Raw genomic sequence first — 26,887 nt, 5'->3', positions numbered from 1 at the left:
CTTCGAACCCCCTTTGGTCCCACCGCTTCGGGATATGCAGGGTCAAGGTTTTTACCTCTCGACATGTGGGGGTGGGCATGCCAAACTGAAGTGTCGTGTCTGTGGCATTCGAGGGTACATACTATATCCTGCTTGGAATTAACCTCATCTATATAGTGGTCACTTAAGCTATCTTAACTAATCCAGTACTCGAGGAGCTACACAAGTCGTCGCATGATGAATTCATTCTTGAGCAGGACGTGGTACCATGTACATCGGTATTGATAGTTAACAGGCCTTTTAAGAGCAAGGTTCATCATCCCCATCCACTCGGAGAGACGCTCTCATTCCCTGCTTGTCGCATGAAACGGGGAGAGTAATCACTGACATCACCTCACCCCCGTGTGTAACCCGACACATCAAGTGCGATTAAGATGAGACGCAGTCTCGAATATTCTTGATAGCGGCAACGCAGCCAAAACACATCTATCCCGGCTGGTTCAGCAAGGAGCACACGGGCTTTCGCGGTGGTTACCACAATGCCCTTATTATTATTCTAGACAGCTAATGTTGCAAAAGCCTATCACATCGTATCCTCCTCCGTCAAATAGCAAAGCATACGATTATACCCAACCGCCATATAATAGCAGGGTGGTTGGATAGAGCCTGGCTTCATTGGCTCACTCTGACGCATCCTGACTCTGGTATCATGGAGAAACGGTAGATAGCCGGCTTCAAGGACTTGTAACCCACGAATTATGAATTAAGTAATGGCCGGATTGACCAGTGACTGGAGGAACCAGCAAAGTGTCCGGGGTGGTGTAAGGGGTGGGAGGTATTGACAGTCCATCAAACAGGTTGATATATGGGAACGGTAAATCAAATCCGCCAAAATATCCTATTCATGTAAGGTTAGTAGCCGTCTCGCAAAGGGGATACCGAAAACCTACCGGGGAGATATGAGCTTTCCCAGCCGCCTGGAGCAGGGTCAAGACCTGGAACTGGCGATTCTTGATACGGCAACGATATATCAGGACCTCCGAGGTCATCGAGAGCAATGCGCAAGGCTTCTGCAGCTTTCATGGCTTCTGTCGATGACCTGCTAGCACGGATCCAGATGCCCTGGGATTTGCGACAGAGCTCCTTCAGGGTTTCGAGATTCTCATGACTCAAGTCTGATTTGTTGTGCTCGAGAAAAAAACAAGCCGCAATGCTGGCAAGTAGAAAGTTTTGATGAACTGCAATCAGATAGCGCCATCGCACTGAGAAAAGCTGACCAGACGGTTGAGTTTCTTCGTCGCAAATGTGATGGAGCTCGAGCAGCCGAGTGATCGCTTCGAAAATCGTACTGCGTGAATACGCGTGTTGATTCGGGTTCTTCGACTGTACAACGTACTTCAAGTGCAGGACCATTCGAGCTTTAAGGTACACAATTTCGAGGTACATTCTACGACAGATAATCTGTGCAGAGTCGGTGATGGAATGTGATAAAGGCTTCCACTTGTAGCACACCGGTACCTCCGAACACGCTTTGGCAAGGATTGAGTCAACACTCATGACCTCGGTGTAAGGACATAATCGGCTAGCAGTAACCAGGTCGGTCACCTGCCCAAACACCGCCAATGCTCTTCCTTTGGCCAGACAGTAAAGCATTGGTGTGGGTTCTGTGTCAGGACGCGCAGGAGGTAGTACAGTTGTGTTGGAATCGAAATCAGAGTCTAGTAAGTTCCGCGGCTCTGCAACATCGTTAACATTCCTCATCAAGCGCTGCACACCCACTGACTCAGATATGGCACTGTCAAGAACCGCAATTGATCTCCAGAGCCGCCGTCGCATTTCAGCCTCGTAAGGAGATATGTTAGGGAAACAGGCCGGGTCACGGTGATAGCTCATCTTCATAGCCACATTGACCAGGATGCCCACGAGCACCCAGACTCCAGTATCAGCGTCTTTCATTACGAAGAGCTCCACAATGGCGTAGTGCATCAAAGCCTGTATCGCGTACGGGCCTCCGTTGGTATAGCCGCCAAACATGAGACATTGAACTACTTTCACCTTGTATTGATCGAAGGAAGGGCCTAAGACCTCTTCGGTGAGTACGGGGTTTTCTGGATTGGCTATTTGGAATTGAATGGATGTGCATAGCATCGCATACAGTAACGCAAGCCAGAACGGGGCGACGGCGGTCGGGTTGTCCCAAAAGTTCTCATACTAATGACTTATGAGTCGACAGAGGCCTCGAATGTTAAGGAAAAATCGGAACACCCTACCTCCTTGAGGAATTCGGGACCATGTACGATAGCTGGTTGCAAAAACAATCAGCGAGATTGCACGTCAGTATTCGTGGTAATAACGTACCAGAGGACAAGTCTAGCCCATTGAAATAATTGGATATCAGTCGGTTCACTAGGTGTCTTGGCGGGAGGCATTCCAATAATTCTTCTATACTTGTGGCTGGCGGGCAGCCGTATAACAGCAAAGGCCCGGAACACCGTTGCTCGACACGAGCTGCATTTCCGAGCCTTGAGCCTGAGCTGTTGCGTAGCCATTGGAGGATAGAAGACCAATTCGAGCAATCTGGAGTCGTACCAGTGTGCTCTCGCATTGGTTCGTCGTCTGTTGTGATGCCATTGCTTGCACTAGAGCCGGGAGTGAGTAGCGCATTCGATTCAAGCACATGCTCCGAAGGCCCATGCCTCTGCATCATGTTCACGACATTCTCTTCCAGCTGGCGGAGTCTTTCGAGCGTATTGGCCGTTGTGGGGAGAGCTTCCACTTGTCTTCCCGACTCCAACGTGCTATGAGCAGGAAAGATGCATTGTGATTCCACCCTGCGCCTGACGCAATTTCCACATGATGGACGGACACGGTCGCATTTCAGCCTGCGTAATGTAAGTTATGATCGCGAACCATTCGGGTGTAGTACTGCCATACTTTCTTCGTCGGCACAGGTTACAACTCAATTGGGCTTTGTCACGTCGGCGATTAGGTGGAGGTCGAGGCCGCGCTGCTTGGCCGGCCTCAGCATTTCGTCTCTCATCCTCCGACATCATGTTTGACAACGTGCCACAGAAGGATAGTCGGAGGACAGTGATAAACAAGCAGAAGAGAATGGACGGATAATGATAATGATGATCCGGTTTGTATCCTTGCTTGCAAGATTGGACCGTCCGTTGAAGTGAGGCGTAGTGCTCATCTTGAAAGTATTCGTTTTGGAGCTGGTGCTTACAATTTAGCACTTACGTCCGCTAAATATTCCCACCCTCCGATCATCCGTCCCACCCTCCGATCTGACGGTAGGTCCTTGTTTCAAAGCATCCTCGCAGACCACCCGGTTAAATAAAAGTTTGGACACGAGCAGCATTGCATACGAGAATGGTACTTCATAATCAGTGAAATATATGTGTGACCATTAGTATTAAAAAAATATGCTGGCTGGAAATATGCTCGATGACCATCCGTCTCGAATAAAGGCTCAGACAACCAAGATGATGCAGTACAAGCCACAACCGGTCTATTGGTTAACTGATTGATACTGTGTAACGTCGAGGTGGCCGCAACACGGCTACAATTTCTTTTAAGGGATATGGGAAGTGAGAAGGTCTTGTGGTCGCTTCATTCCGATCCCCTCAGACGTTCCTTCGCAACATGTAGTACAAACAAACCAACAAACAAACAAACAATCACTGCGTATGGTTTTTCGAATCTTATCCTTCGACGCCCCCTTGAACCTTCCGTCCTTGTTCCCCACGGCCAGTCGAATATCGCAGATTGGTTCATTTAAACTCAAACACTAATATTGATGCTGATGTTTAAATGATTTGCGGGAGCATCGTCCATCGTCCATCGTCCGTACGTCCGATCCCCAGTCCCCGATGATCCGATAACATATTGCGCTTTCTACGAGGTACGGCATGGGATTTTGCATCAAAGTACACAAATCTCAGTTCTTACAAGGCAAAATTGGCATGTCAAATGAACCGCTCTCATAGTTCAGTTCTATAAGAGAAGTTATCTGGAGTTGACAGACAAATCACGTTAGAGACAGCGCCATCATTCCTGGGCATCGACTACGATATTCTTGATAGGCTATTCGCGTTTGTATCCACGAGTTTGCACAAAACCATCATCGCCATGGCTGACGTGGTCAATTCTGAGCCAAGCTCAGAAAATGGCAACGTACTCAATGAGAAGGTTCACGATGACACTGTTGTTGACTGGGACGGACCGGACGATATCAACAACCCACTAAACTGGTCGAGTCTTAAGAGGAACGCTCATGTTGTGCTCATCAGCATCTTCACATTATACGGGTCAGTACCACCTGGAACGACTGTACATTGGGTGAACACGCCTTGTGTTCTGTAACAACACTGCGTTCTAACTTGCGATTCAGTAACCTAGCGTCGACCATGTTCGCTCCTGGAGCTGCGGCACTCGTACACGAATTTGGCATCACGAGCGACGTCCTCGCCGCATTCACTGTCAGCATATATCTCGTAGGATTCGCACTCGGCCCTATCTTGATTAGCCCGCTCTCTGAGGTGTGTAACTTCCTGAGATCCCTAGCCCACATCTTCCTCGGCTTAGATGGAGACCAGAACCCCTGTATGCCTTGTTTGAACAGAATGACTGACTTCTTGCTGTTTCTCAGGTATATGGACGACTTATCATAAACCAAGTTTGTAACGTGATATTCCTTGCTTTCACAATCGGTTGCGCCGTGAGTACGAGCAGCGCAATGTTCTTCGTATTTCGATTCCTTGCCGGGTGTGCCTGTTCGGCACCAATGACGGTTGGTGGAGCTGTTATAGCAGACATAACAACACCCGAGCAAAGAGGAAAGGCTATGGCTTTATGGGCGCTAGGTCCTCTGTTGGGCCCGGTTTGTAAAACTACCACTGGCCTTCTGATCAGGAAACTAAGGTCTTGCAGGTGGTGGGTCCCATAATCGGTGGTTTCGTTGCCCAGCGCTTGTCATGGCGTTGGGCATTTTGGATAATTTCTATCCTGGTATGATGAAACCTGCATCTTATGTGGATCCATATATCGAACCATAGCTAACACATCATAAGGCGGGAGTGGTGTTCATCGTATCGATATTTGTCATGAAGGAGACAAACGCTACAATTCTCCTGCAGCGCAAAGCCGCCAAGCTAAGACGGGCCTCTGGTAAAACATACCTCGTAGCTAAGGGCCAAATCAACCAGACTACGAAACAGATTCTCTTGCGAGCCATCTTACGACCAACACGGCTACTCCTCTTCTCGCCAGTGGTCACGTTGCTTTCGCTGTTTAGTGCTCTTGTTTTCAGTCTTATCTACATATTGTTCACGACATTTCCCATGGTCTTCGAAACTCAATGTGAGTAGTCAAACTTCCTGTGGCTCCTATCTTCCAGTTCGATTTAGGTATCTCTCAGCAAAATACGTCGCAAACCGGCACTTTCGGACTGCTTCGATGTTCATATGTGCCAAGAAAAGACACTGACTAGTTCTTGTTTTTAGATGGATTCAGTGTTCAAATTTCAGGGCTTGCTTACCTTGGTCTCGGAATAGGTGAGCCATCAAATATGACTTGTTGCATCGATATGCTGACCTGTGTTGCAAAGGATTGGGTATTGGCATTGTTGGCTTTGGCGCCACAAGTGACAGAGTATACAAGCGACTGAAGGGTGACGGTGAGGGCACGCCCGAAATGCGATTGCCGCCAATGATGTGGGTTTCTCCCATAACTGGATTGGGCTTCTTTTGGTTAGTTCTCCACGAAAACTATGAGACGTAGTTGGTTTGAGTAACATTCTAGCAGGTATGGTTGGTCTGCCCAGTACCAGGTCCACTGGATAGTCCCTATCATCGGATCATCTGTCATTGGCATAGGGGCACTCTTCGTGATGATGCCTGCTCAGATCTATATCGTCGACGCCTTCGGTCCACAAACAGCGGCATCAGCACTGGCAGCAAGCGCGGTGCTAAGGACGCTATCCGGCGCATTCCTTACCTTAGCCGGTCCGCCGATGTATGCGTCACTGGGACTGGGATGGGGTAATTCACTTCTCGGGTTCTTATGCTTAGCTTTTGTTCCGGTCCCCTGGCTTTTCTATCGGTACGGCAGAAAGCTTCGGGAAAAATTTGTTTTTGAGCCTTGACAGAGTTAACCTTGTTCAAGTAGAGAGAAGCCTATCTATACTGGTAGTAGGAGTTTGGCAAAGTCCCAGAAGTCAGTCAGCCAGTATGAAGTTAACATGAATAATCGCAACTTTCTTGCTGTTTCTTCATTTCGTTTCTCGTTCATCTTGACACATCTAATGTAGGTTCGAACTAGCCAACATGCGACTTCCTTCTTCAGACCTGTCGCAGGATTTCATTCAGCATGCACAAACATACTCAATACTGTGGAAAACATAATTCTACTCGCCGATACCCAGTAATAATTATTCGACACCACTATGGGAAATTTTTCATGTGGGACAAATTTGTAGGCCAGGCACTCTCGCTTTATTCCGCTCAAACACATTCCATCCACTCGCTTGCTGGGTTCATCATGCCTGCTAATAATCCCATGGAGCTTGAGGGAGACCTCTATATGTTCGAGACCGAGCTGTGTAGCTGGTCATATAATCTCTTGGGGATGAAGAAATTCTTGTTTGCAGCCGTTCTAACTTCGGTGCGAACATGTTTCTACAGATCTGGGTATGCCCGCAAATTTGTCGATGCTAAGAACACTGGCAGTTCGCCCAATGTGATCAAGGCCCCCTTTGCTACTAGTTCCAACTTACCACGTTAATACGTTGACAAATGAATACTAGATGGTTCGTTTCTCCTGCTCATTGAGCAAGAGAGTTGAGAGTTTCTATGAACTGAGTGAACCTATCTAGGGTCATTAGAAGGCTCTATGATTTCATGCCGACCGTTCTCGACTTGATTAGGACCCCTTGGCTGCTTCGACAGGTGGTGAACTGGTCGTGGGTCGGCTTGCTTTCCTTTGGGAAGTGGTTCGCGATATTGGTTGATAAGAGAAAGCTGTCGAGTCCGAGAAGACAAGTTAACAAGATAGCGACATAAGTGCCCTGGTATCAATGCAGCAACCAGACTGCAGTGGGTCTCTTGTGAATCTTGAGCGAACGGTAGCATCATTCATAGCTGATCGCAAAGCGTTTAACAAATGACGAACAGATTTGACACTCTCTTCAACAACCCATGCCTCCTTGACACACGTACCAAGCTGGAACGTAAACAGCTTTTTGCATACATGGGCTATGGTGCAATGAGTTCACACATTTGGTTGTTTCCATCGGTAACGAAGTTGAGTTTGTTTGTACGAAAATAACTAATATGAGTGGTGTAAATACAGTTTACAACGTTTTCCACATTAGGGGTTATTCACTCTGGAACACCATTTTGGTGTATTCAATGAGTGATGCTTTATGTGCCTTGCGGGTACGTCCAATCCATACTCGTCCAATCGAAATGGGGTACACCGGTATGTGTTGTTCCATGCCCAGATATATTAGGATAACCCCAGGATGCTGAACTCATCATGCCAAATGTTCCATTGCCGTATGGCATGCCTGCGTCCGTATCCATTTGTGGTGGAAAGTCGTCTATATTCAGACCTCCGAGGCTCTCATGAGTTTGGCTTTGCTCGCCTTGCTCTTGAAACGGCTCGGCTGGCTTTTGTCTGGATCTAAGATCCGTCACAATCCGTGGGGTTTCGGACTGCTTGCCTTGCTGTCGAAATAGTACCTCACGTGCCTCCCACGCTTGGAGCACTATTGCGGAAAAGATAACAATCAAAGAACCTTTGTCCCGCTTTTCGTTCATGATACGTGCTTCGTAATTCTCACTCATTGCTCTCCAAGCCTCATCAGCGTAATCTGCATCCGGTCTCGCCTTGAGACGCTGGATGACGTGCATGTAGGCTGGAAACGGAAAGTGGAACTCGATGAACCAGCGATATCCTCTACTGAGGGGCGAGGTCATTAGCTTGGTATCGTATTGAAGCATTCTCAACGCGCAGACCGTGATTCGTGTACCCTGGGCAATCGGGGCCTTCTCCGTTGATCTCGAATAATACTCCATCAGATGACACTTTGCGATATAGCTGCGCGCCCACCAAATCGTCATAAAATGAAGCGGGTTTTCAGGATTACAGTGTGCGAGATAAGTGGCTTCTATCCTTTTCTCCAAAGCGTCCAAGTCTTTCACGCCCTTAACCATGGCCCTTAATAATGGATTGATAAAGTCAAGGTGGTAGAGGCTGTGGCGGACACAATCACCCAGCTCGCTTCGCACAACGGCAAAGATTGCCTCGGTTGGATTTCCATGAATTGTGGGCGTAGTCTTCATCTCGGCTCGAAACTCAAAATCATTGACGTTCAGCAAAATTTTGCAATTCCATGTTGGTGATAGTGTCGAGTTTTGATGATCGAACATTTCGCAGATACGATTGTCGAAGTTAACTATCGACCACCACAAGCGTCGGCGCATCTCAGCTTCTAGCGGAGCACACTTGGTATAAGAAGATTCATCGTGAATACTCATACGTTTCGCGGTACGAATAACAATGCCAAACATTGAAGACATTGACCGAGGATCTGTTTCGCTCCGGACCGAGATCTGCACGCGTCAGGCATGACCCCTTGAGTTAGATATGATCAAGCCTACTAGATATAAGAACAACGCTGTCAAGCAGTCTCTATCGCTGGTCCTTAAGAAGTGGCAATTTTGTAACGCTTGCCGACACGCGAACTGATAGCTCGACAGAAGGTCATTCCGTGGCAGGCCGAACAGGGAACGGCACTCGTTTTCGTCGAGAGTCAAAATAGACACACAGTATATACTAAACATGAGGGCCTCCAACGCAGAATCAATAGCTGTGATATCGCCGAGTGCGTCAATAATACGTGCTTGTAAGGTTGGAGAATGTGTGACCTTGAGTATTGGGTCGACATTATCAAGATAGATCTGCCACAGTTTGAAGACTTTAGCCTGCTCAGGGTGCAGTGTCGCAAGATCCACATTGCTCGGAGATGAGCCGAGTAAGAGGTGCTCACTATCTTTGTTACTGAAAGTACGGTTCCACGCCTTTCTAATCCCGGCCCTGTGCAGATAGCCTTTGGCATTTGACAGCCCTCTGTTCTCACCAAGGATATCGTTGTCGCTTTCGCCACTGTCATCATCGACCTCGAGACCCAAATTCTGACCAAGAACTGTCAGCACATGCCATACGTATGCGGTAGACCCAAATTTTTACCTTCTTACTCAGAGCTCGCCAAAAGTTCCTGAATACGGTTAACTACTTGAAATATCTTTACAGTACCAAGAAGGCTATAAACTAGCTTACACGGGCTCCGATTTAATCGTCGTTTTCTGGCTCGAGGAACGATCGATTTCCGAGGCTGGATTGGCAGGCTGACCATCGTCTTCTATTATCTGCCCAGAGCTGAGTCCCTCGTCTGGACGTGAAGATCCGGCTGTAGATCCATGCAGAGGCTCAAACTGAATGTTGTTTTGTCGAAGCAGTTCTTCGTAATACCTCAAGCGATCCAACAACTCCCGCTCGGGGAATCTGCGCCGACGTTGGCCAGGACCGGTCGCAGTCGCTGGGATGCACTGCGCATTACCTTTGACGCAGTTTTCGCATGGAAATTTCCTCAAATGAACGTTAGCTCTCGTGTGTACCAATCGCACGAAAGTGCGAGGAGCATAGGTTTCGAGATTACTTGTCACACTTGACCTTGCGTTGTTGGCACAACACGCATGCGAGAACACGCCGCGGCCTGACGTTATCTTGCTGTTCCGGCAGTGGAAGCGCCGACGACATTGCTGCTTGGCATTGGTTATGATCATGGTATTCTCAAATTCGCAAACAAAGCAAGCCACACATATGAGACCAAGCCCATCTCAGAATGGCCTCGGACAATTGAAATGTCCACTAGCGTATTTCGCTAAACTTGGTAGCGGCTAAATGCGGTTATCATCATTGCAAGAGCTTTCGTATATGGCGGGAGAGGATAAGAAGCTGTGCTTAAATATGTTGACGTCCTGAAAATGAGTTGGTCGAAATCGTCTTCTCTCATACAGCAGTTATGACATAGCTTGCGATGCAATGCAGACCATGTCCATGGAGTTGGTGCATGTTTCACAAGCAAACCAATGACGAACTGCGATATCAGGGCGGGTTGTTTTTGATTTCGCAACCTATTTCACATAAAACCATGGCAATTATCTGTCATGCTGCTTTGTAAGGAGGCTTACTGCTTCCGTTTGTACGAAGCTAAACACTGATATCGTGTCGTTATTCTTTCTGGCTCCTGGAAATGACTGCCCAAGTTTCCAACCCCTACAGCTGTGACCAATGTGGATTTGGAAATTTGATTGTCTTACTGATCATTGCCACTAATAAGAGTACCAAGAGTCTGCATTGGATCAGATCTCAAACCGGCCTGTCTAGTGCAGAGTGTAGCCTGACTTCTTGACAGCACGCTTGAAGGAATCTGTCGCCATGCAGCGATCCAACCACTTCTTGGTTTCTGGCCATCGCCCATCCCCGCCCTCTTCGCCTGCTTCCTGAGCGTTGAGACCCAGTTTCCTCGCGTAGATGATCTCGATGCTGAACTGCATCATGATATCGGCTACGGAGACAGTGTTGCCCATGAGGAACCGAGTCCCCTGCTGCTTGAGATGCCCCTCAATCCAACCAAGGTCGTTGCGTACATTTCTCGACAGTTTCTCCTCCATCTCTGGCAAGGCAGCTCTGGAGTCCTCTGGAAGCATCCAACGTGCATACAGGATTGCAATACCGTGGAGCGCAAACATGCCCTCAGCTGCATGCACCCATTCTCGGGTCTTTGCACGTATTTTGGGGTCACTTGATTGCACTTTGCCCTTACTGTCGTACTTCTCGATGATATAACTTATGGACGTAAGTCAGTCGAATATGAATTTTGGGAACTTTTCAACTCACTCCATGATCGCTCCGCTTTCCTGTACCACGATGTCGCCATCTTTGATGGTGGGAGACTTTTTAAGAAGTGCTGGGATTTTCTCTTTAAACTCAGGAGGTGCAAGACCGTCTGGTGCTCGGTTCGAGTATACTAGATTGTATGGCAACTCAAGCTCTTCGAGGAGCCATGTCGCACGAATGGCGCGGGAAGCGCCCAGAAAGTATACAGTGATATCAGGCTGGGACATTTTGTTCCACTAACACAGATTGTCTCGCTATCGAAGTGGTAGAGTAGTAGACTGGTTTCTTAGATGATATCAAGTGCGACATTAATGGCCTATTTCTATTCCTGTCATTGCCGGGGCTACGGAACACACATCATTGCCGTGACTTTAGTTTATGGGGATGACGTTTCTACTGCCAATAATGCCATGTTTGGATGGACGCCAATGGTTTAGTGTGCAGCAGCCACGGGATCTAGTGTTAAGATGAACGCACCCAAGGCTTGATTTGGGTTGATTTGCGTGCCATACCAGCTAGTCTATAATACCGAAATTGGCGCAACTTTGTCACGATATGCTGAACAGCATAATACATGAGAGAACTACCCTCCATGCTGCGGACTTTGATTGAACTTTGGAAACGTTGAGGAGGAAACTGAGGAGGGTAAGGTAGACAAAATACTGGTATGACAATATTGGAAAAAACAATATAATGTTCGCATATGTAGATCAGATCTAATACTAGAAGATGAACTGCTATGGAGACTAGCTCGTTATTTTGGACACGGCGCCAATTGTTGTGTCCGCCGCTTCATTCGTCAAGGTTGGTCGACGAGCTAGTTGCTGAGGCCAAAATTGTGTGACCGATGCGAAGCATCCATACCTTTCTGCAGTCAGATGGAATTCATGTCCCATTATCAGCAACGTCACAGCTCTGACAATATACGAGACGTTGAGATGTCCTATTGAACTGATGTACATTGAAAAATGAATTGGCTGCGGTTGAAATTGTGGAATAGGCAATTAGGAGCGCTAGGAGGCGGGGCCTGCGGTACACTCACCCATCTGAATGATAGTATTGCCTCTGAACTGATATAGCGGTCATGAGCAGTCAAAGTATCGCCCAAAATACAGCCGTTCCGACCTTCTCGTCAGTTTTCGAATCCTTCAAAATCCTTTACCACCAACAAACTACTCAGGTATCGTTTCATATATTGGGCTGCCGGAGCTGGAACATGAAAATCAAGAGTATAGTCGAGTAAGCTCTAGGACGCATGAGGAGGAATCGGGGATATCTTCGTCTCCCATCATATTACGACGGCGCACCAGGGCCAACAACCATTTGCGAGCTTGTGGGGCCGACAAACCATTCTGCGACTTGAAGAGTTCGACCAGCTCACTGGTTCTCTCTTTGAAACTCGACTACCACTGGCATCATTGTGGTGAAAAGAGTAGCTTACCACTTATCGGACTTTCAACTGTCGATATATCACCACATTCGAAAGGAGTTTTGATCAAGTATTTAGACCTCATGCGGCCGCTACGTAATTGGGTACAATTTGACTTTATGAGTTGACGGAATGCCAGGGGCTTTTGTTTTGACAGTACGGTATCTACCAAGGTTACCTCAACATAAAAGGACGGTGCGCCAGGGCATTAAGTCATCATTTCATCGATGTAATAGCTCATCATTGAGAAGCGCTTCCGAAAGTGAAATTAACTGCACAAATGATTCCCTATTTTTAAGCGAGGCGGCATATCTGCACAGATAAGAGCTCCGTACGGTATCTTATGTATCAACTGCGCGTCCGCAAACGGCAATCCTGTCATATACGTTTCTGATGCACCATCGTCCGTTACATAATGCATTCTTGTTGTTTGTGTCGGGTGCCCCGGCTTTGGGAGCCCAGCGAATGCTATTCTCTACAGGGTTCTGGAGTAGGTGCCAGTGTTACAGAGAGATGATAATATATTCAAGGAAATTGTTCCTCTCAGGTACTGTGCGTGCGTAAATACGGGGCAAAGCGATTCAACAAATTATATGGCAAGTCAATGCTTAACCAATGCCGCATGGGACTGGGCTAGCGGCCGTTCGGCAAATCTAGGCCATCCACTGTTTTTAAAATGGACTGCAGTCACCCACTGTCTTTAAAAACCGGGGCCACGGTAGTATCGACTCGATGAACACGAGAGTTTTTGAGTGCCCCCGGTGCCGATCATCTCGTGTAATATCCCGTGCCAGTCCCGGAGGATTCCACCGTTCGACGCAAGGCATGATCGTACGCCTTACAACTCCCCTCCGTCACCACTACGCCCGTATAGCCGCGAAATAGGTGGTCATGCCCAGATTGAGATGAAGTCAAACACGATGGACATCCCAGCTGGTCTAGAGACGCCTCATATATAAATGATTGTAATTCCGCTCAGATTTCCCAATCCTATTTATCACAATCAGGACATCTTTCTACCACAAAGAACCCAAGTAAACCATTCTTTAAAAAATTAATACCTTAATTCAACACAACCAACGCAACAGCCTTCAACATTCACAATGCAATTCTCTACCGCCATCACTGCTCTCTTCGCCTCCGTGGCCCTCGCCGCCCCTTCTGTGGCACGCGCCGAGGTCAAGTCCATGATGGCAGCTGCCGAGTGGACCATCGAGTCCCTCAAGCGCACCGTCAACGCAGACGACTCTGTTGCTACATGGGAGTTCGGCATTGACACCCAATCCGGCGCCGCTACTGCTTGCAAGTTCGACGTTTCCGGACATCCGGCAAGCCAGACTGGCCTGGCCGCCCCGGCGACCTGCGGAGATTTTCAGGTCACCACCGGCTGGAGCGACCAGTTTGGCGCTGACAACGGCTTCACAACGCTTTCCGTTGTCAACACTGCTACCAAGTTGATTGTCTGGCCCTCTTACACTGATGCACAGCTGGCCAACGGCGCTGTTGTAACCCCCGATCAGAGCTACACCCCCGCCAACTTGTCTTAAGAAAAAAGTTGTTGGAATATTGGAGGTACGATGATAAAATCCATGGAGGAGAAAATTGCATGGCTTGGATGCGCATAGCTAGTGCGATGATTCGAGAAAGGCGACATGAGCATATGCATAACCTGGCGTTAAAATTACGGCAACATTCCTTCAGGTACTTCGAACTGCATGAATATGTGCAGCACATGGTGTAGATATACCCGAGGCAATATCAATGCAATTTATACAACACATCATATCGCGAACTCTGAGACCGCGCATGAAACTATGCAAGCGATCGATGTGGCGTACGTAGGATTTAAATAATGCTTTAGTTTACAATTGATTAAGCTGCGTTAGTACTGCGCCAATGAGTAGACCCTTGGGTACTTTACATCGGTGCTTGGCTTTCATAAGAATAGCTATCTGATATTCTGCACCAAGGGCGAATACACTTACATGGCAAATACATTTGCCCTGTCTTTACACTCATCTCTGATCATGAGTCCCTCTTGGCAGAATGACTAGCGGGTGGCTTCCAAGCGGCACGGGCGGCAAGGACGGTCACGGGAAGATCCGAAAGATAAGATTGATAATCATCTGACGCCCCCACCAAGCGACGTCGGTCGGCGGGGACTGACGGTTTCAATCTGATAAGCGAAGAGTCCCAACCTGATGGTTTAGGTTTTGTGCACCTTTCCCTGAACCTGCCGTGGAACCGTGGATATGGATAACTCTACAGCAGGATGGGCGAACGAACTTCTCAGATCTATTCTGCAATACAACAATATTGATCGTTACAAATTGCTGTCGCCGGTCGATGATGATACGATTTCTACCAACGAACGCCAAATACCCGATGACCCAGAGTCTCGCGAATACCTGGAGAGACTTATCTACTACATACTTCATGGCCGCGTGGTCGCTTCGTGGTTCAACTATGTCATTTTAGCCACTATAGTGGTATTTTCAGTCATTCACTGGCGCCAGAAGTTTCGTGATGCGCAGCGAAGGCGGATATTGGCAAAGCCAACAGGAAACGCACCTGGTGTAAATATCTGCCGCTCCAGCAAGCATAGGAAGTTATTGAGCGACGATGGCTCCGGAGACGACATCCCGTCTTCTTCTTCCAGTAGCACTCTAGTCGGAAAGACAGACGATACCGATGTCGAACGCCAGCCATTACTGGGCCACCGAACAGCAACGAACCCGGCATCAAGAATTTATTGGAGCAGGCTGAGCCGGAAACTCCGTGCGTGGCTAATGTATCAGCCACGACCGCTACCCATAGTAAATCGTCATCTACCAGCGAACGGAATAACTCTTTTCGTCCTCGGCTATATCAGCGTCAACATATTCCTCCATCTCTATGACGGCTCGTTGCTGCCCAAATATGCATTTCCATTTGCGGACAGGGCTGGCTATATATTCATCGTCAACCTACCACTGCTGTACCTGTTGGCAGCCAAGAATCAGCCGATCAAGTTTCTGACGGGCTACTCATACGAGGCGCTGAACATTTTCCACCGCCGCGTCGGCGAGTGGATGTGCTTCGAGGCGGTGGTGCACTCGGTAGGCATGGTTCTCGACAATATTTTCTTCGAGGTTGAGTGGCTCAGAGTCGGCAACTTCTGGGATTTCTTCTTTCATCCCTTGGTGCTGCTCGGTATCGGCGCCTTCGTATCTTATGAGCTTCTCTTCTTAACGTCGCTAGGCAGTTTCCGCCAGCGATGGTATGAGCTCTTCTTGGCTTCACATGTGACGCTACAGATTGCTGCGTTGGTGTTCTGTTACCTGCATTTCTGGACGGCAAGACCATATGTCCTGGCGTCACTGGTGATATTCGTCGCGGATCGGCTGGTGTGGAGGCTTGTGCTCAAGTCCGCCACTATTCAGGCAGATTTGCAGATTCTGGAAGACGGGAAGACGTTTTTGCTGTCGGCAGACTGGAATGTGCCTCAAGTTCGGAGGCGTTGGTATCAGCAGTTGTTCGGTCAAAGCATCGTTCACGGCTGGAGGCCGATGGACCATGTATTCATCACTGTGCCCAGCCTCGGGCGCACGCACGCACTGCAGGCCCATCCATTCACCATTGCCTCTGCGGCTCCGGGATCGGGCTCGCAGGAGCAAACGACTCATGCATGGCTCAGTCTCTTAATTCGAGCCCATGATGGTTTCACTGGCGACTTATTACGGCATGCACGTCTCAACTCGACAGTCACTGTGCGTGTAGATGGTCCTTATGGATCAGCTGATGCTCTTGAGATGCTGCTGGCGTCGGACACGGCCGTTTTGGTGGCCGGTGGATCTGGCATTGCAGTTGTGTTCCCGATGGTCTGGGACCTGGTGCATACACACGGGCACATATCCAAAGGCCGCCATATCCACCTCCTCTGGGTGATCCATTCGCGGTCTCATCGCAGCTGGATGCCGCAAGAGAGACTCGACGAGCTGTCTAGCGCTGGCGTGCACGTTACGATACCCGAGCCAACGGTTGAAGTCGGTCGGCCGGACGTTGGCGGCTACGTTGGAGAGCTCAGCTGCAGCGCGTTGCAGGCCGACACAGAAATAGGTGTGGTTGTGTCCGGCCCGGATGCGCTGAACAGAGCAGCGAGAAATGCATGCGCATCTGCTGTGGGGCAGGGTGCGAAGGTCAACTTGCGGGTTGAGAAGTTTGGATGGTAGTCCAGTGAGGCGCATCCATACTGGCTAAGTCATGGAAAGAAAAAGAAAAAAAGAAGAAAAAAGAGCGGACGTGGGTCGACGACAAGCCGCATCTGATGGGCAACTGGTAACTGGAAGTGGCCTTCTTGGCGATGCTACGAGGGGTGAGCAAGAAGCACTTTCGGTCAAGCACTGGACGGTACGACAAGACTGGTTGCATACGCGCCACGTTGACGAATGAAAGCAGCCGGATATCTATCAGCAGGCGATGTGGCTATGGACAACGTTAGAAATTCATACAACCTTAGACGACTATAGATGACGATGATGATGGGCGCAAGCCGGAATTCCAAGATGACAAAGAAGACAAGCACATGCGAGAGCCCTTGAACGTTAGATGATCCATACACAAGCTTGTGCTTGTTGCCCCACATTCAGCACCCGAAACCTTCAGTCTTGGCGCTGCTAGGTGCTGTAGGCCACTAACCTTTTAGTGCATGTAGAGAGGTGAATGTGAACAACACCCCCACCATCGCCAACATTCCCTCCGACCCCCAGGCTCCAACAAACCTCAGTACCTTCATTCCAGTTCCGGGGCTTTCAGGAAGACCAGAACGATCACCATGGCTTCCGCAGACCCTTTCGATTCGGCATTGTAAGCGCTCGTGAATTCCCCCCGACTGAGCTGTGCCGAAGCTAGGCCAAGCTAACCCCCTCATCTCTCAGGGATCTACTCCGCCGCCTGAACCCCAAACACACGACACAACATCTCCAGTCGCTCATCTCTCTTGCCCCCGATCTGACCGAAGACCTACTCTCCTCCGTCGACCAGCCCCTCACCGTCCGCCGCTGCAAACAGACCGGTCGCGACTACCTTCTTTGCGACTACAACCGAGACGGCGACAGCTACCGATCGCCATGGTCTAACGAGTTCGACCCGCCCCTCGACGGCGGTCTTGGTGACGGAGGTGCTGGAGATGGTGCCGGCGCCGCAGGCGTGCCCAGCGACAAGGTCAGAAGAATGGAGGTCAAGGCCAATGAGGCCTTTGACGTCTACCGGGAGCTCTATTACGAGGGCGGTGTGAGCAGTGTATACTTCTGGAACCTGGACGACGGCTTTGCCGGCGTTGTGCTATTGAAGAAAGGTGAGTCTATACCTTTATCGCGAGGGCGCTGGAGAGATATCCTTGGGTACACCCCCAGCAATGATATCAATTGGACGTCTCGATATATTAGACCCGGGATATCAGAGATGGACAGGCACACAAGCGTCTGCCATTCATTTCTTCAACATGCCGCTTCGGACCTCAAGCTGACGGTTGCAAATAGAAGCAAAGCCCGGCAGCGCCGGTGAAGGATCGTGGGACTCAATCCACGTTTTCGAAGCCATCGATCGCGCGCGAGTCACACAATACAATCTCACTTCGACGGTGATCCTGTCTCTTTCAGCGAGCGGATCAGGGCTGGGTGATCTGGACTTGAGTGGCAACATGACACGTCAGATTGAGACTGAGCTGCCGGCCGAGAACGACGAGCAACAGATTGCCAATATCGGCAAGCTTGTCGAGGACATGGAGCTGAAGATGCGCAACCTGTTGCAAGAAGTTTACTTTGGCAAGGCAAAGGATGTTGTCGGTGACCTCAGAAGCGTGGGTACCTTGAGCGATGCCGGCAGAGACCGACAAGCCCAAAGAGAGCTCATCGGAAGCATGAACAGGTTCTCGCGGGATTAGTCTGTGCAATAGTGCATGCCTTGAGCCAACGCAACCAATAAGTGGAAATGCCAGATATACCAAATATACCGAATATACCAAATACATCCTCCATCCAAGGCAAGTACTTGTAACCGTTGCAGTTGAATCAGTAAGAATCCCGGCAGGGCCTCCATTAGGACGACTTGACTGGGTTTGCGCTATGTATGTGGTTTTGAGCCATTGTGCAGAAGCCAAGACTTCACGGTGCAGCTATCAAAGGCTGTTTGAATTATTCAGCTAGGGTTTCCTGGCCTTGGAAGAAATTGCTGACATTGTTGGGAGTCGCCTGGTGGACAGTTTTGTAGTCCATCATGCATATGCTATCGAACAGAATTCATCAAATGTTGTTCGTACTTTCATGCGATGAGGGCAGCTGTCTCGAGGAAATTGGCATGTGATATAAGCCAGCTGTTTGTAACAAATATTTCTGGTCATTTACTCCAAACTAGTGAGAGATCAATGATCCAGCCTTTTCGGCTAAAGCTTGACTCTGAGGGCGCCTTGATATACGCTGGATATAAGGACTTCCATCAATGGATGGCTCACACACACAACCACCGGCCCGTACAGGTTGTTGTGCTATTTGAACGTAAAATAGTCACGTTATACTCCTACCCTCAAAGCCTCGGACAATTTTACTGATAAAATATTGTACGTGTTGTAGACGTAACTTCAACTGAGGTTGTGTCAAGAGGTAACAAATCGGCAAAGAGTGGAGTTGACGAGAGCATGATCGGTCAACAATGGCAATCACAAACTGGCTCAATATACATTGTAGCCTCATCATATTTGATTGCATACTGTCACATACAGTGATAACAACCTCGGGAGGATGAAGAAAACTCCGGTTGGTCGGAATACCGTACTATAAGGTCTCCACCACCTAATGTATGAGCCACTGAAAGTTTGTCTGCCCGGAAAAGCCGGCCGCTTCATTGCATTGATGGTTGCGGTACCCCACGCACTGCCATGAGAACCCCGCACAATTAAGATAATGCGGGGAGGATTGACCCCAGGCTTGGACTAATTATGTCTGTATACTCCAAAGGACCGTGTCGAAAGGTCCCGCCGCAGGACTCTACAATGTCCCGCAAGCCAGCTTCGCCGAATGCCATGGTGCTCAGCGTTGAGTGAGCTGATACACGTTAGTCAATGCTTATAAAGCCCCCCCAATCAAAGCACATCCCTCACATGTCACCACAATGATGGTTCAGGCTGAACGGCAGATGATGGCGACCGCAACAGAGACCTTTGTTGGGATAATGTGACCTCGAACTGGGGCAAGCCCGGGGTAGTACGTTTATATCTAGTACTTACGGAGCCATTGGAGATCCGACCGCATCCACTTCGAGCTTCGTCGTGTAAATCGGAAATCTACCAAGAAACAAAACTGCCTACACTTGATATTAGTAGCTGCATCAAAAGTTTTGAAAGACACAGAAATGCCGTCGCTTGGCACGGAAACTTCGGCGGATGTAAGAGGACACCGAGATGAGGATATCTATGTGACAAAGGCACTGGCCCCTCGAACTGACATGTGGTGTTCCAGGTCGCAAGCTCCGATGTGACGCCCAACAAAGGGGCGTCCGTCGCCGATGTCGAGGCAATCGGCAAGGACCGAGACACCATCGAGGAATGGCGGAAGCAGAACAACATCGATGTTGAGAAGCAGGTCAGGCTTGTGAAGCTGGTTCATATGCGCTACCAGCACCCGGACCTAGACGAGATCACCACCTTCATGAGGGACTTCGGCATGCATGTCGTCAAGTCGACAGGCGACAAGATATGGTTCAGGGGCTACGGCCCGGATCAGTACGTCTACTATGCGCAGAAGGGACCGAAGGAGTATCTCGGCGGCACGTTCGAGGTGGAGACATACAAGGACCTGGAAAAGGTTGCCGGACTGCCAGGTGCTGGGGATATTCGGAGGCTCGACGACTCTCCCGGTGGTGGTTCCATCGTCACGGTACATGATCCTGAAGGATTTCCAATCAATTTCATTCATGGTCAAGAACCCGCCGAAGTGGGCCAGCTGCCCCAAAAGCTCGTTGTCAACTACGAGACAGAGAAGCCACGGGTCAGAGAGTTCCAGCGATTTGAAGTCGGCCCGGCCGCTGTACACAAGGTATGGGGCGCCCCTCGATCATGAGGATATGTAGAGTATGTACCACTGACCTGATACTATAGCTGGGTCATTTTGGACTGTGTGTACAAGAGTTTGACAGGCAACTCAAATGGTACACGCAGAACTTCAATATAGTCCCCACCGATTTTCTTTATGTACCCACCGAGACTGGTCAAAGGAAGATCGTCGCAGTATTTGCACATATCGACAGAGGACAAGACTATGTCGACCACCACAGTTTCTTTATGTCGACGAACGCCACCTCACATGTACACCATTGCTCATTCGAAGTACATGACTTTGACACGCAACAGCTCGGTCACCAGTGGCTAGCGACCAAGGGGTACAAAAGCGTATGGGGTGTTGGACGTCATATTTTGGGCAGCCAGATATTCGATTACTGGTGGGACACGACGGGAAACATGGTTGAGCACTATGCGGATGGTGACCTGATCAACATTGATACCCCGATTGGATACGGTCCAGCGGGCGACGAAAGTCTTGCTGTTTGGGGACCTGAAGTGCCCAAAACATTCTTGCAATAAAGTAATTGGTGAAAGTGTCGTTATTTACTAAGAATGTTTCGCGTTAAAAAAAGATAAAGAGAGAGAAAAAAACAACCCCCCGAATTGCGAGCTCTCTAGTACCGGATGGAGCATTTTGTCTTCAAAATCGAGTTTGTTTACATTAATGTGTTGACTGCACGATATCCTCCAACAGGATTTCTAGTATTGAAGCATATTTCTGTGATATGCCCCAATGACCTATTCTCCGCAGCAGGTCAATACAGCTGCAGAGGAGGCTGCTGTCTATAGCTGAAAGCATAGCTGGTAAAATTCTGCCCTTCACGTGAATTAGTTGTTCGCCTGGCAATGATGTCCTGAAAACCTCAACGCTGCTGTCGTCTAGTAAGGACGCTCCTCCATTGCCTGTGTACCTGAATTTTAAATAGCAGTATGTAATTATTCCCGAATAGAACAGGGACTTGGGGATATGAATTGTGGGCTCGATCCCATACGCCAAGGCTTCTAAATGTCTTCTGACAAAAAGCGCATGTAGAATACCTAGCATGCCATGGAAGCTATTGGCCCATGCTGTAACTGCATCCAAGGTTTGGTCTTTAGCATGATCTCCATCGCGTCCGATTGAGCGCTCCAGGAGGTCGAAATCGGCATAGAGCATAAGAAAAGCTGTATGCCAGAGCCCCATCAAGCTGTGATAGTTGTGCATCTGATCTTGAATATGACGTGAATGATCTTTGTGCCATTGCAGTAAGGAGCGTCGATAATCGTGTATCGATGTACTCGAAAGGTTGGACAACCTCGTTTCCTGAATGCACGCCAACGTTCCAGCTAGAAGTGCATTTGAATATGTATGTGACCAAGTGTTAGATCGATGTAGGGTGGTACTGCCTCCGAGCTGGCCAGGGCCCGCAGGCAATCGAGTTTTCTTGAGAACATCATACCATTCAGAAGCAGATGGGGCGGAAAAGAGATCTTCGGTGCAGCTCACTGGAAGCCTTCTGGCGGTATGTCGTAGTAGTGGTTCGTGGTGGAATGTTGTTGAGAATTCCGAATCGTGGACATACAATCCGAGTACTAACCGTACAGCTTCTTCGTGACGTGCCCATGCTTTCCACGTGACCTCCAAGTTTTCATCATTTTCTACGAGCTCTGGTGTCGATGCGTGGACGTTGAAGGAACCAGACTGCCTTGCCCAAGCAATTGCAGTGCCATGAAAACTTTCAGTCATACATAAATCCTGTGAGTGGCCTGACATCATACCAAAGCTCTGTCCAAGGAGAGCAGTCTGGGCCAGCGCCAGCATCTCTCGTGGATCCCGACTCAGATAGTTCTCCCACTAAGGTAAGGCTTGAGTAATCATGAGTAGAGAAGGGATTAAGAAAAACTCACAGATGCTAGACAGGCTTTATTCAAAGTCTGAAATATTTTGCGCCCTTGGGCTGTGGCACTTGCTGAACCTACAAGAAGAGCACCCATTGAGCATACTGATAGAAGCAACAATCCGTTTTCAGTTGATGGACTGAATGTGGCTTCGTGAATAAGGGGAAACACAGGTCTGTATTTGGCGAAGTAAAGTTTAATGCACAGATTCTTACGAAGGTTAGCATAGTTTTACAATTGAACTTGATTGTCGAGTAGATCATGGTTGTCAGAACCGTATCACTTACCAAAAAGTCCGCTGATGGTAGGGCCGCGTTGCTTATACGAGGCTGTAGTCGGTGGGACAGTCCTTCTCTATACGCCTCGTCTACCTTGCCACGATGATATGACAACTCAGCAGGTCTTTGACCCACGTCATCTCGAGGAATACGAGTAAACCATCGATGGTGAACAGCAGAGCTCAATCTCGATGCTGACTGAGCGTCAGGTGTGTCGCTCATGACATTTGCATCGTTGAGGATATGGGAATGATCAAACGAGCCTACAGAATTGCTGCGGCCCCATTCTGAGAGACTCATCGGAAGATTCAGACTGTGAAAATTGAAATCACTTCCGAGCAGCCAAGGCGGTTCCTGGAAAGTTTGACCAACGCCAAGATAGCCGCAGTCGGTATACATATTCTGAAAATTGGCAGAGAAATCCGGCAACGTGTTATGAGACAACATTTCAGAATTATTTGCAGCATATTGAGGCCATTGCGCAGATTGCAGCCGCACTGGAGCACCAGGACTCTCAAAAGCGCCTCCGAGCAGTTGATCGACTTCGTGCTGAGGGGTGTGAAATGTGCCGATACTCTCCGGTGGCTGCCAGTTGGCAGAGCCATCTACCCCAACCTCGGAGGCATCCATTTGGCTGACCCTCTTACCCTGCAGTTCTGGCAGAGGACTGTCTTCAGTTCTTGATACAGATGGAGATGGCCCTATGGTTAGGTGCGAGCCATCTGCATGCTGGCTCTCAGCTCCGTCTGTGTGCGACCTTGAGTGTCGTAGTAACGAATCGCTACTGGAGTCAGTCCTGGGGATACGAAGGCAAATACTCGTCACGAGTTAGATGACTGACTGGCGACTGTAGGCTTTTCCACACAGCGAACATTGGAACGGCCTCTCCTTTGTATGCGACCGTATGTGGCGCGCTAAATGTTCCGCCTTGGAGAAGACTTGGCCGCATTCTTCACATTTTCGCTGTTGCTTCTGCCGTCGTCTTCTCCTGATAGGGGCCTCCGGGAGTGTTGGGTCCTCCGGGAGTGCTGGGTCAACACCTGACATGTCTTTTTCGATCCCTCAGTAACATATCTGCCGGGTAGATTGTTCCATTTCCAGCCCCAAGTCCAAGTTAGATTAGCAAGACCATAAGAGTAAGCGGTGACAGGGTTGTGTGAGTGCTTGATTGAAGCAGCCTGGCATCAGGCGTCTTTGAAGCGTCTGTAGGCTGGGGCTTTGCGCAAGTTTGCAGGGCTACTTACCCCGCAGATCCACTTGCAAGGGACCGTGCACATATTTTTTTGAGTACTTCACTGAATCTGGGTGGGAAATAACTATGGTCGATTGGAGCTTGGGCTTCATTCAGCTTGTCGAGACAGCTCTACTATGTAGACGAGCAAAAAGAAAGACTTCAAAGGCGGATGGAACTAGTGAGGTTGTTCCAAGCGGAGTGATTCCGTTCCTATAGAGGCCCCATCCTCTTGATAATATATGCATTAGCTGTTCATTGAAAGTCGATTGCAGTTGCTATCTAGTTAGTCTAGAACTGTTCATATCGAACCTTGTTTACCAAAGTACCGATTTTCTCAATCTCAACCCTCACGTCGCCGCCATCTTGCAGGAACACACGAGGCTTTCGGAAGAAGCCAATGCCAGCGGGGGTACCTGTCAGGATAATACTGCCTGCCTCTAAAGTCGTACCTTGAGACAGATATGAGATTTGCTTCTTGATATTGAAGATCATATCTCCGGTGTGTCCATCTTGTACTGTATCTCCATTATAAATGGTCTTGATCTTCAGCGTTTGCGGGTCGGGAATCACAGCTGGGGATACTAGAACAGGGCCTGCATACAGCTGTTAGTGTCTGGGTCGATAAATTCAGTCCTCTGTACTTACCTATCGGGCAACTGTTATCAAGCCCTTTGGAGAAGGACCATTGCGTAGTGATCATTTGCAAGTTCCTTGCAGAGACGTCGTTCGAGGACGTATACCCCAGCACATAGTTCAAGGCGTCTTCTTCGGGTATATCTCGACCACTTCGCCCAATGATGACGCACAACTCGGCTTCATAATCGCTCGTTTCATCTTGCGCACACTTCGGTACAGTGATAGCGGCCGGGAACGGGTCTGTAAGAGCCGTGCGCGGTTTAGTGAACAAGATAGGAGCTGCTGGCAGTTGAAGGTTTGCCTCCTACGCAGGATCAGTATTGGGGAACACTCTAAAGATGGGGCGGATTCGATTACCTTGGCATGATCTAAATAGTTTAAACCAAGACAACGAATGTAACTGCACTGCTCTTTAGAAACCGGCGAGAGCAACTATAGTTGGGTTAATTTCGATACTCTATGCCTATGAGAAGTATCCTGGTAAAACACTTACCTTCTTTACCGTGTATACATGCTTGGTCACCTTGCCATTGAAGATGTCCCCGTTGATCAAATATGCCTTGATCTCGGTGCCGTCAACACTGTCTAAACCAGCATCGCGTGTTGTGTCCACCAACTGACCTAAGTGGACTTGGTCGTCCTCGACAGCGAGGAACCTGATTAGATGCGTCCACTCTGGCATGATGGTGATGTTTTCGCGCACTTCGTTAGTGATTACGATGACGGAGGGCAAAGTCGACTGGGCGGTGCGGTATCTACTTAAGATGGCGCAAGAAGGTCTCCAATGCCAGGTCCGAAGTCCGCAGGACATGCATCCACATTACCCGTGGACACTCCATTCGTGCAAGATCCAGCCGATAGGGGAATACTGCACCAACTATGCGTCCTTGTCCCACATACAGGAAAACCTTAGCAGTGAGCATCTTATTCTGGGCGACCCCTGGGTGATTGATCTGTATGGTATAGCATCGTGTCCCACTACCCGCGTCAGGGTCCCGCCATTCAATGTCCCGCAGGAACAACCCTCGTTCTCCCTTACTTTCAGCTTCACAGTTGAAACCCCAGATTACCCCACCTCCCGTGCGCCCGCTATATGCCCAAGCGGCAGTCCCCATTGTCGGTTTCCACCTCTACAGTTGCAACGTGCTATGTATTGGGTTTTTTCAACATGCGGACAACAGAGCGCCAACCTGACTCGCGCGTGACCTCACGGCAAACTAATCAACCGTGGGAACGACAGATATTATTTGGTTAGCTGGTAAGAGACAGCAAGTCATGTTTTGTGTTGTGCGTTCTGAATCGATTTAGTGCTACTTATGTGAGTCCTATCATATCAGAGCACGCCGTCACTCTGTTTCTATGTAAAGACTCAGTGTTGACCATTTTTGCTGGTCATGGCTTTACGTATGGCCAGGTCAAAGCCATGCTCTACCCAAGCTAGACTAGCGTACTCAAAATAGTTGTCTAAGGTTAGTCTAGATCATCAAAACGGTCAAGATTGAGTTCATCATCAATCTCTGTCTGCATGGTCATGGAAGAAGGCTTTCCAGTCATCTCACACAAGGGCCCTTGAAGCTGGTTTTTCGAATTTGCAAGCAGCATCGGCAGCACAATGCGTTGCACTGCAGGTTCGTTCTGAACATCCCGGAGATCCTGAGTTAGCATACCAAAGTTTGTTAAACAAAAAAAAAAATACTTTCCGATGACATATTTCGTTATTGTTTCCAAAGTCGTGTGGCACTAACATAGCTCCTGCTAAAAAAAAAAAAAAGGTTCAGACAGTCTAACAGACGTCAGCTGGAAAGGAGAGCCGGGAACATCGTTATGAAGCCTATGGTAATCGTAAGACGTAGTGATGTACTGATGGTGGTTGTGTAGATAATCAGTGGGCTCACCACCGCCATGATGATGACACAGAGCCATCGATCTGATGAGTAACGCTATTGATGTGTTTGAGAATATGGGAACCTCAAAATCCCTATAACGTAAGGTTTCTGGTTATAAGAGTGTCACCCCATATCATGTTAGATGGGGTTCTAACAAAGCAAGATGAGGGGCGCAATATCTCGTAGTATCCTGAACACTTAGATAAGGATGTTTTCCAGAACTTGGTCGACAGGCGCTGATACGTGGCCGTCTCCAGGGTAGAAGCCGCTAATTTTCCAAGTTAGTTGAGGATTATGGACCGAGATATCCTGTGGATGGTTCATTCCATATATTTGGAGGGTTTTGACCGTTCGCGCGCGCTTAATTCTTCTCAATCAATACAAGGAAAAGTGATGCGGAAGAGCAAGCTGCTCTGTTCTTGAGATGCGGCCGCCCAGATGAAACCCCGACTATAAGGGATATTTTCGATAAAATAAAAGGGGAACTAAATATTTGACAAAATG

The 26,887-nt window shown here is 48.8% G+C and overlaps 10 protein-coding genes across 10 annotated transcripts; 5 read left to right on the top strand and 5 right to left on the bottom strand.

Annotated features, from left to right (window-relative positions):
- Positions 1 to 389: 389 nt before the first annotated feature.
- On the bottom strand, positions 390 to 3,233 carry BKA67DRAFT_55672 (uncharacterized protein). The gene is made up of 5 exons (XM_046102178.1): positions 2,914 to 3,233; positions 2,338 to 2,861; positions 2,250 to 2,281; positions 930 to 2,190; positions 390 to 877 (listed from the first exon to the last, which is right to left on the bottom strand). Exons 1-5 carry the CDS (start codon positions 3,030 to 3,032, stop codon positions 714 to 716), a joined length of 2,100 nt encoding a protein of 699 aa, XP_045964679.1. The 5' UTR covers positions 3,033 to 3,233; the 3' UTR covers positions 390 to 713.
- An 880-nt stretch (positions 3,234 to 4,113) lies between these two features.
- BKA67DRAFT_589945 (major facilitator superfamily domain-containing protein) lies at positions 4,114 to 6,127 on the top strand (the record flags this gene model as incomplete). The annotated part of the gene is made up of 8 exons (XM_046104528.1): positions 4,114 to 4,292; positions 4,376 to 4,523; positions 4,634 to 4,864; positions 4,915 to 4,992; positions 5,055 to 5,343; positions 5,487 to 5,537; positions 5,591 to 5,732; positions 5,788 to 6,127. The coding sequence occupies 8 exons, from the start codon at positions 4,114 to 4,116 to the stop codon at positions 6,125 to 6,127; spliced, it is 1,458 nt and encodes a 485-aa protein (XP_045964678.1).
- Positions 6,128 to 7,403: 1,276 nt separating this feature from the next.
- On the bottom strand, positions 7,404 to 9,804 carry BKA67DRAFT_653720 (C6 zinc finger domain protein; the record flags this gene model as incomplete). Its single annotated transcript, XM_046106424.1, has 5 exons — positions 7,404 to 8,597; positions 8,646 to 9,179; positions 9,235 to 9,262; positions 9,325 to 9,633; positions 9,704 to 9,804. The coding sequence occupies 5 exons, from the start codon at positions 9,802 to 9,804 to the stop codon at positions 7,404 to 7,406; spliced, it is 2,166 nt and encodes a 721-aa protein (XP_045964677.1).
- Positions 9,805 to 10,430: 626 nt separating this feature from the next.
- BKA67DRAFT_530640 (glutathione S-transferase) lies at positions 10,431 to 11,174 on the bottom strand (the record flags this gene model as incomplete). Its single annotated transcript, XM_046099271.1, has 2 exons — positions 10,431 to 10,896; positions 10,948 to 11,174. The coding sequence occupies 2 exons, from the start codon at positions 11,172 to 11,174 to the stop codon at positions 10,431 to 10,433; spliced, it is 693 nt and encodes a 230-aa protein (XP_045964676.1).
- A 1,918-nt stretch (positions 11,175 to 13,092) lies between these two features.
- BKA67DRAFT_548368 (small secreted protein) lies at positions 13,093 to 14,248 on the top strand. Its single transcript, XM_046101511.1, has one exon. It carries the CDS (start codon positions 13,480 to 13,482, stop codon positions 13,921 to 13,923), a length of 444 nt encoding a protein of 147 aa, XP_045964675.1. The 5' UTR covers positions 13,093 to 13,479; the 3' UTR covers positions 13,924 to 14,248.
- A 174-nt stretch (positions 14,249 to 14,422) lies between these two features.
- BKA67DRAFT_589944 (ferric reductase like transmembrane component-domain-containing protein) lies at positions 14,423 to 16,587 on the top strand (the record flags this gene model as incomplete). Its single annotated transcript, XM_046104527.1, has 2 exons — positions 14,423 to 14,465; positions 14,771 to 16,587. 2 exons carry the CDS (start codon positions 14,423 to 14,425, stop codon positions 16,585 to 16,587), a joined length of 1,860 nt encoding a protein of 619 aa, XP_045964674.1.
- Positions 16,588 to 17,095: 508 nt separating this feature from the next.
- Positions 17,096 to 18,491, top strand: BKA67DRAFT_55511 (F-actin capping protein). The gene is made up of 3 exons (XM_046102047.1): positions 17,096 to 17,221; positions 17,293 to 17,711; positions 17,896 to 18,491. Exons 1-3 carry the CDS (start codon positions 17,190 to 17,192, stop codon positions 18,297 to 18,299), a joined length of 855 nt encoding a protein of 284 aa, XP_045964673.1. The 5' UTR covers positions 17,096 to 17,189; the 3' UTR covers positions 18,300 to 18,491.
- A 1,271-nt stretch (positions 18,492 to 19,762) lies between these two features.
- On the top strand, positions 19,763 to 20,990 carry BKA67DRAFT_530636 (trihydroxytoluene oxygenase; the record flags this gene model as incomplete). The annotated part of the gene is made up of 3 exons (XM_046099270.1): positions 19,763 to 19,795; positions 19,870 to 20,445; positions 20,508 to 20,990. 3 exons carry the CDS (start codon positions 19,763 to 19,765, stop codon positions 20,988 to 20,990), a joined length of 1,092 nt encoding a protein of 363 aa, XP_045964672.1.
- Positions 20,991 to 21,132: 142 nt separating this feature from the next.
- On the bottom strand, positions 21,133 to 23,674 carry BKA67DRAFT_653714 (fungal-specific transcription factor domain-containing protein; the record flags this gene model as incomplete). Its single annotated transcript, XM_046106423.1, has 4 exons — positions 21,133 to 22,305; positions 22,359 to 22,559; positions 22,637 to 23,408; positions 23,469 to 23,674. 4 exons carry the CDS (start codon positions 23,672 to 23,674, stop codon positions 21,133 to 21,135), a joined length of 2,352 nt encoding a protein of 783 aa, XP_045964671.1.
- Positions 23,675 to 23,916: 242 nt separating this feature from the next.
- On the bottom strand, positions 23,917 to 25,591 carry BKA67DRAFT_548350 (5-carboxymethyl-2-hydroxymuconate isomerase). Its single transcript, XM_046101510.1, has 4 exons — positions 24,991 to 25,591; positions 24,855 to 24,929; positions 24,507 to 24,801; positions 23,917 to 24,454 (listed from the first exon to the last, which is right to left on the bottom strand). Exons 1-4 carry the CDS (start codon positions 25,306 to 25,308, stop codon positions 24,150 to 24,152), a joined length of 993 nt encoding a protein of 330 aa, XP_045964670.1. The 5' UTR covers positions 25,309 to 25,591; the 3' UTR covers positions 23,917 to 24,149.
- Between the last annotated feature and the right edge of the window lie 1,296 nt (positions 25,592 to 26,887).

This window comes from Truncatella angustata (genome assembly GCF_020726525.1).
Source record: "Truncatella angustata strain MPI-SDFR-AT-0073 chromosome Unknown BKA67scaffold_1, whole genome shotgun sequence".
In the NCBI taxonomy this organism is placed as follows: domain Eukaryota; kingdom Fungi; phylum Ascomycota; class Sordariomycetes; order Amphisphaeriales; family Sporocadaceae; genus Truncatella; species Truncatella angustata.
The sequence above is the reverse complement of the archived record's forward strand: the minus strand, read 5'-3'. Positions and strand labels throughout refer to the sequence as shown.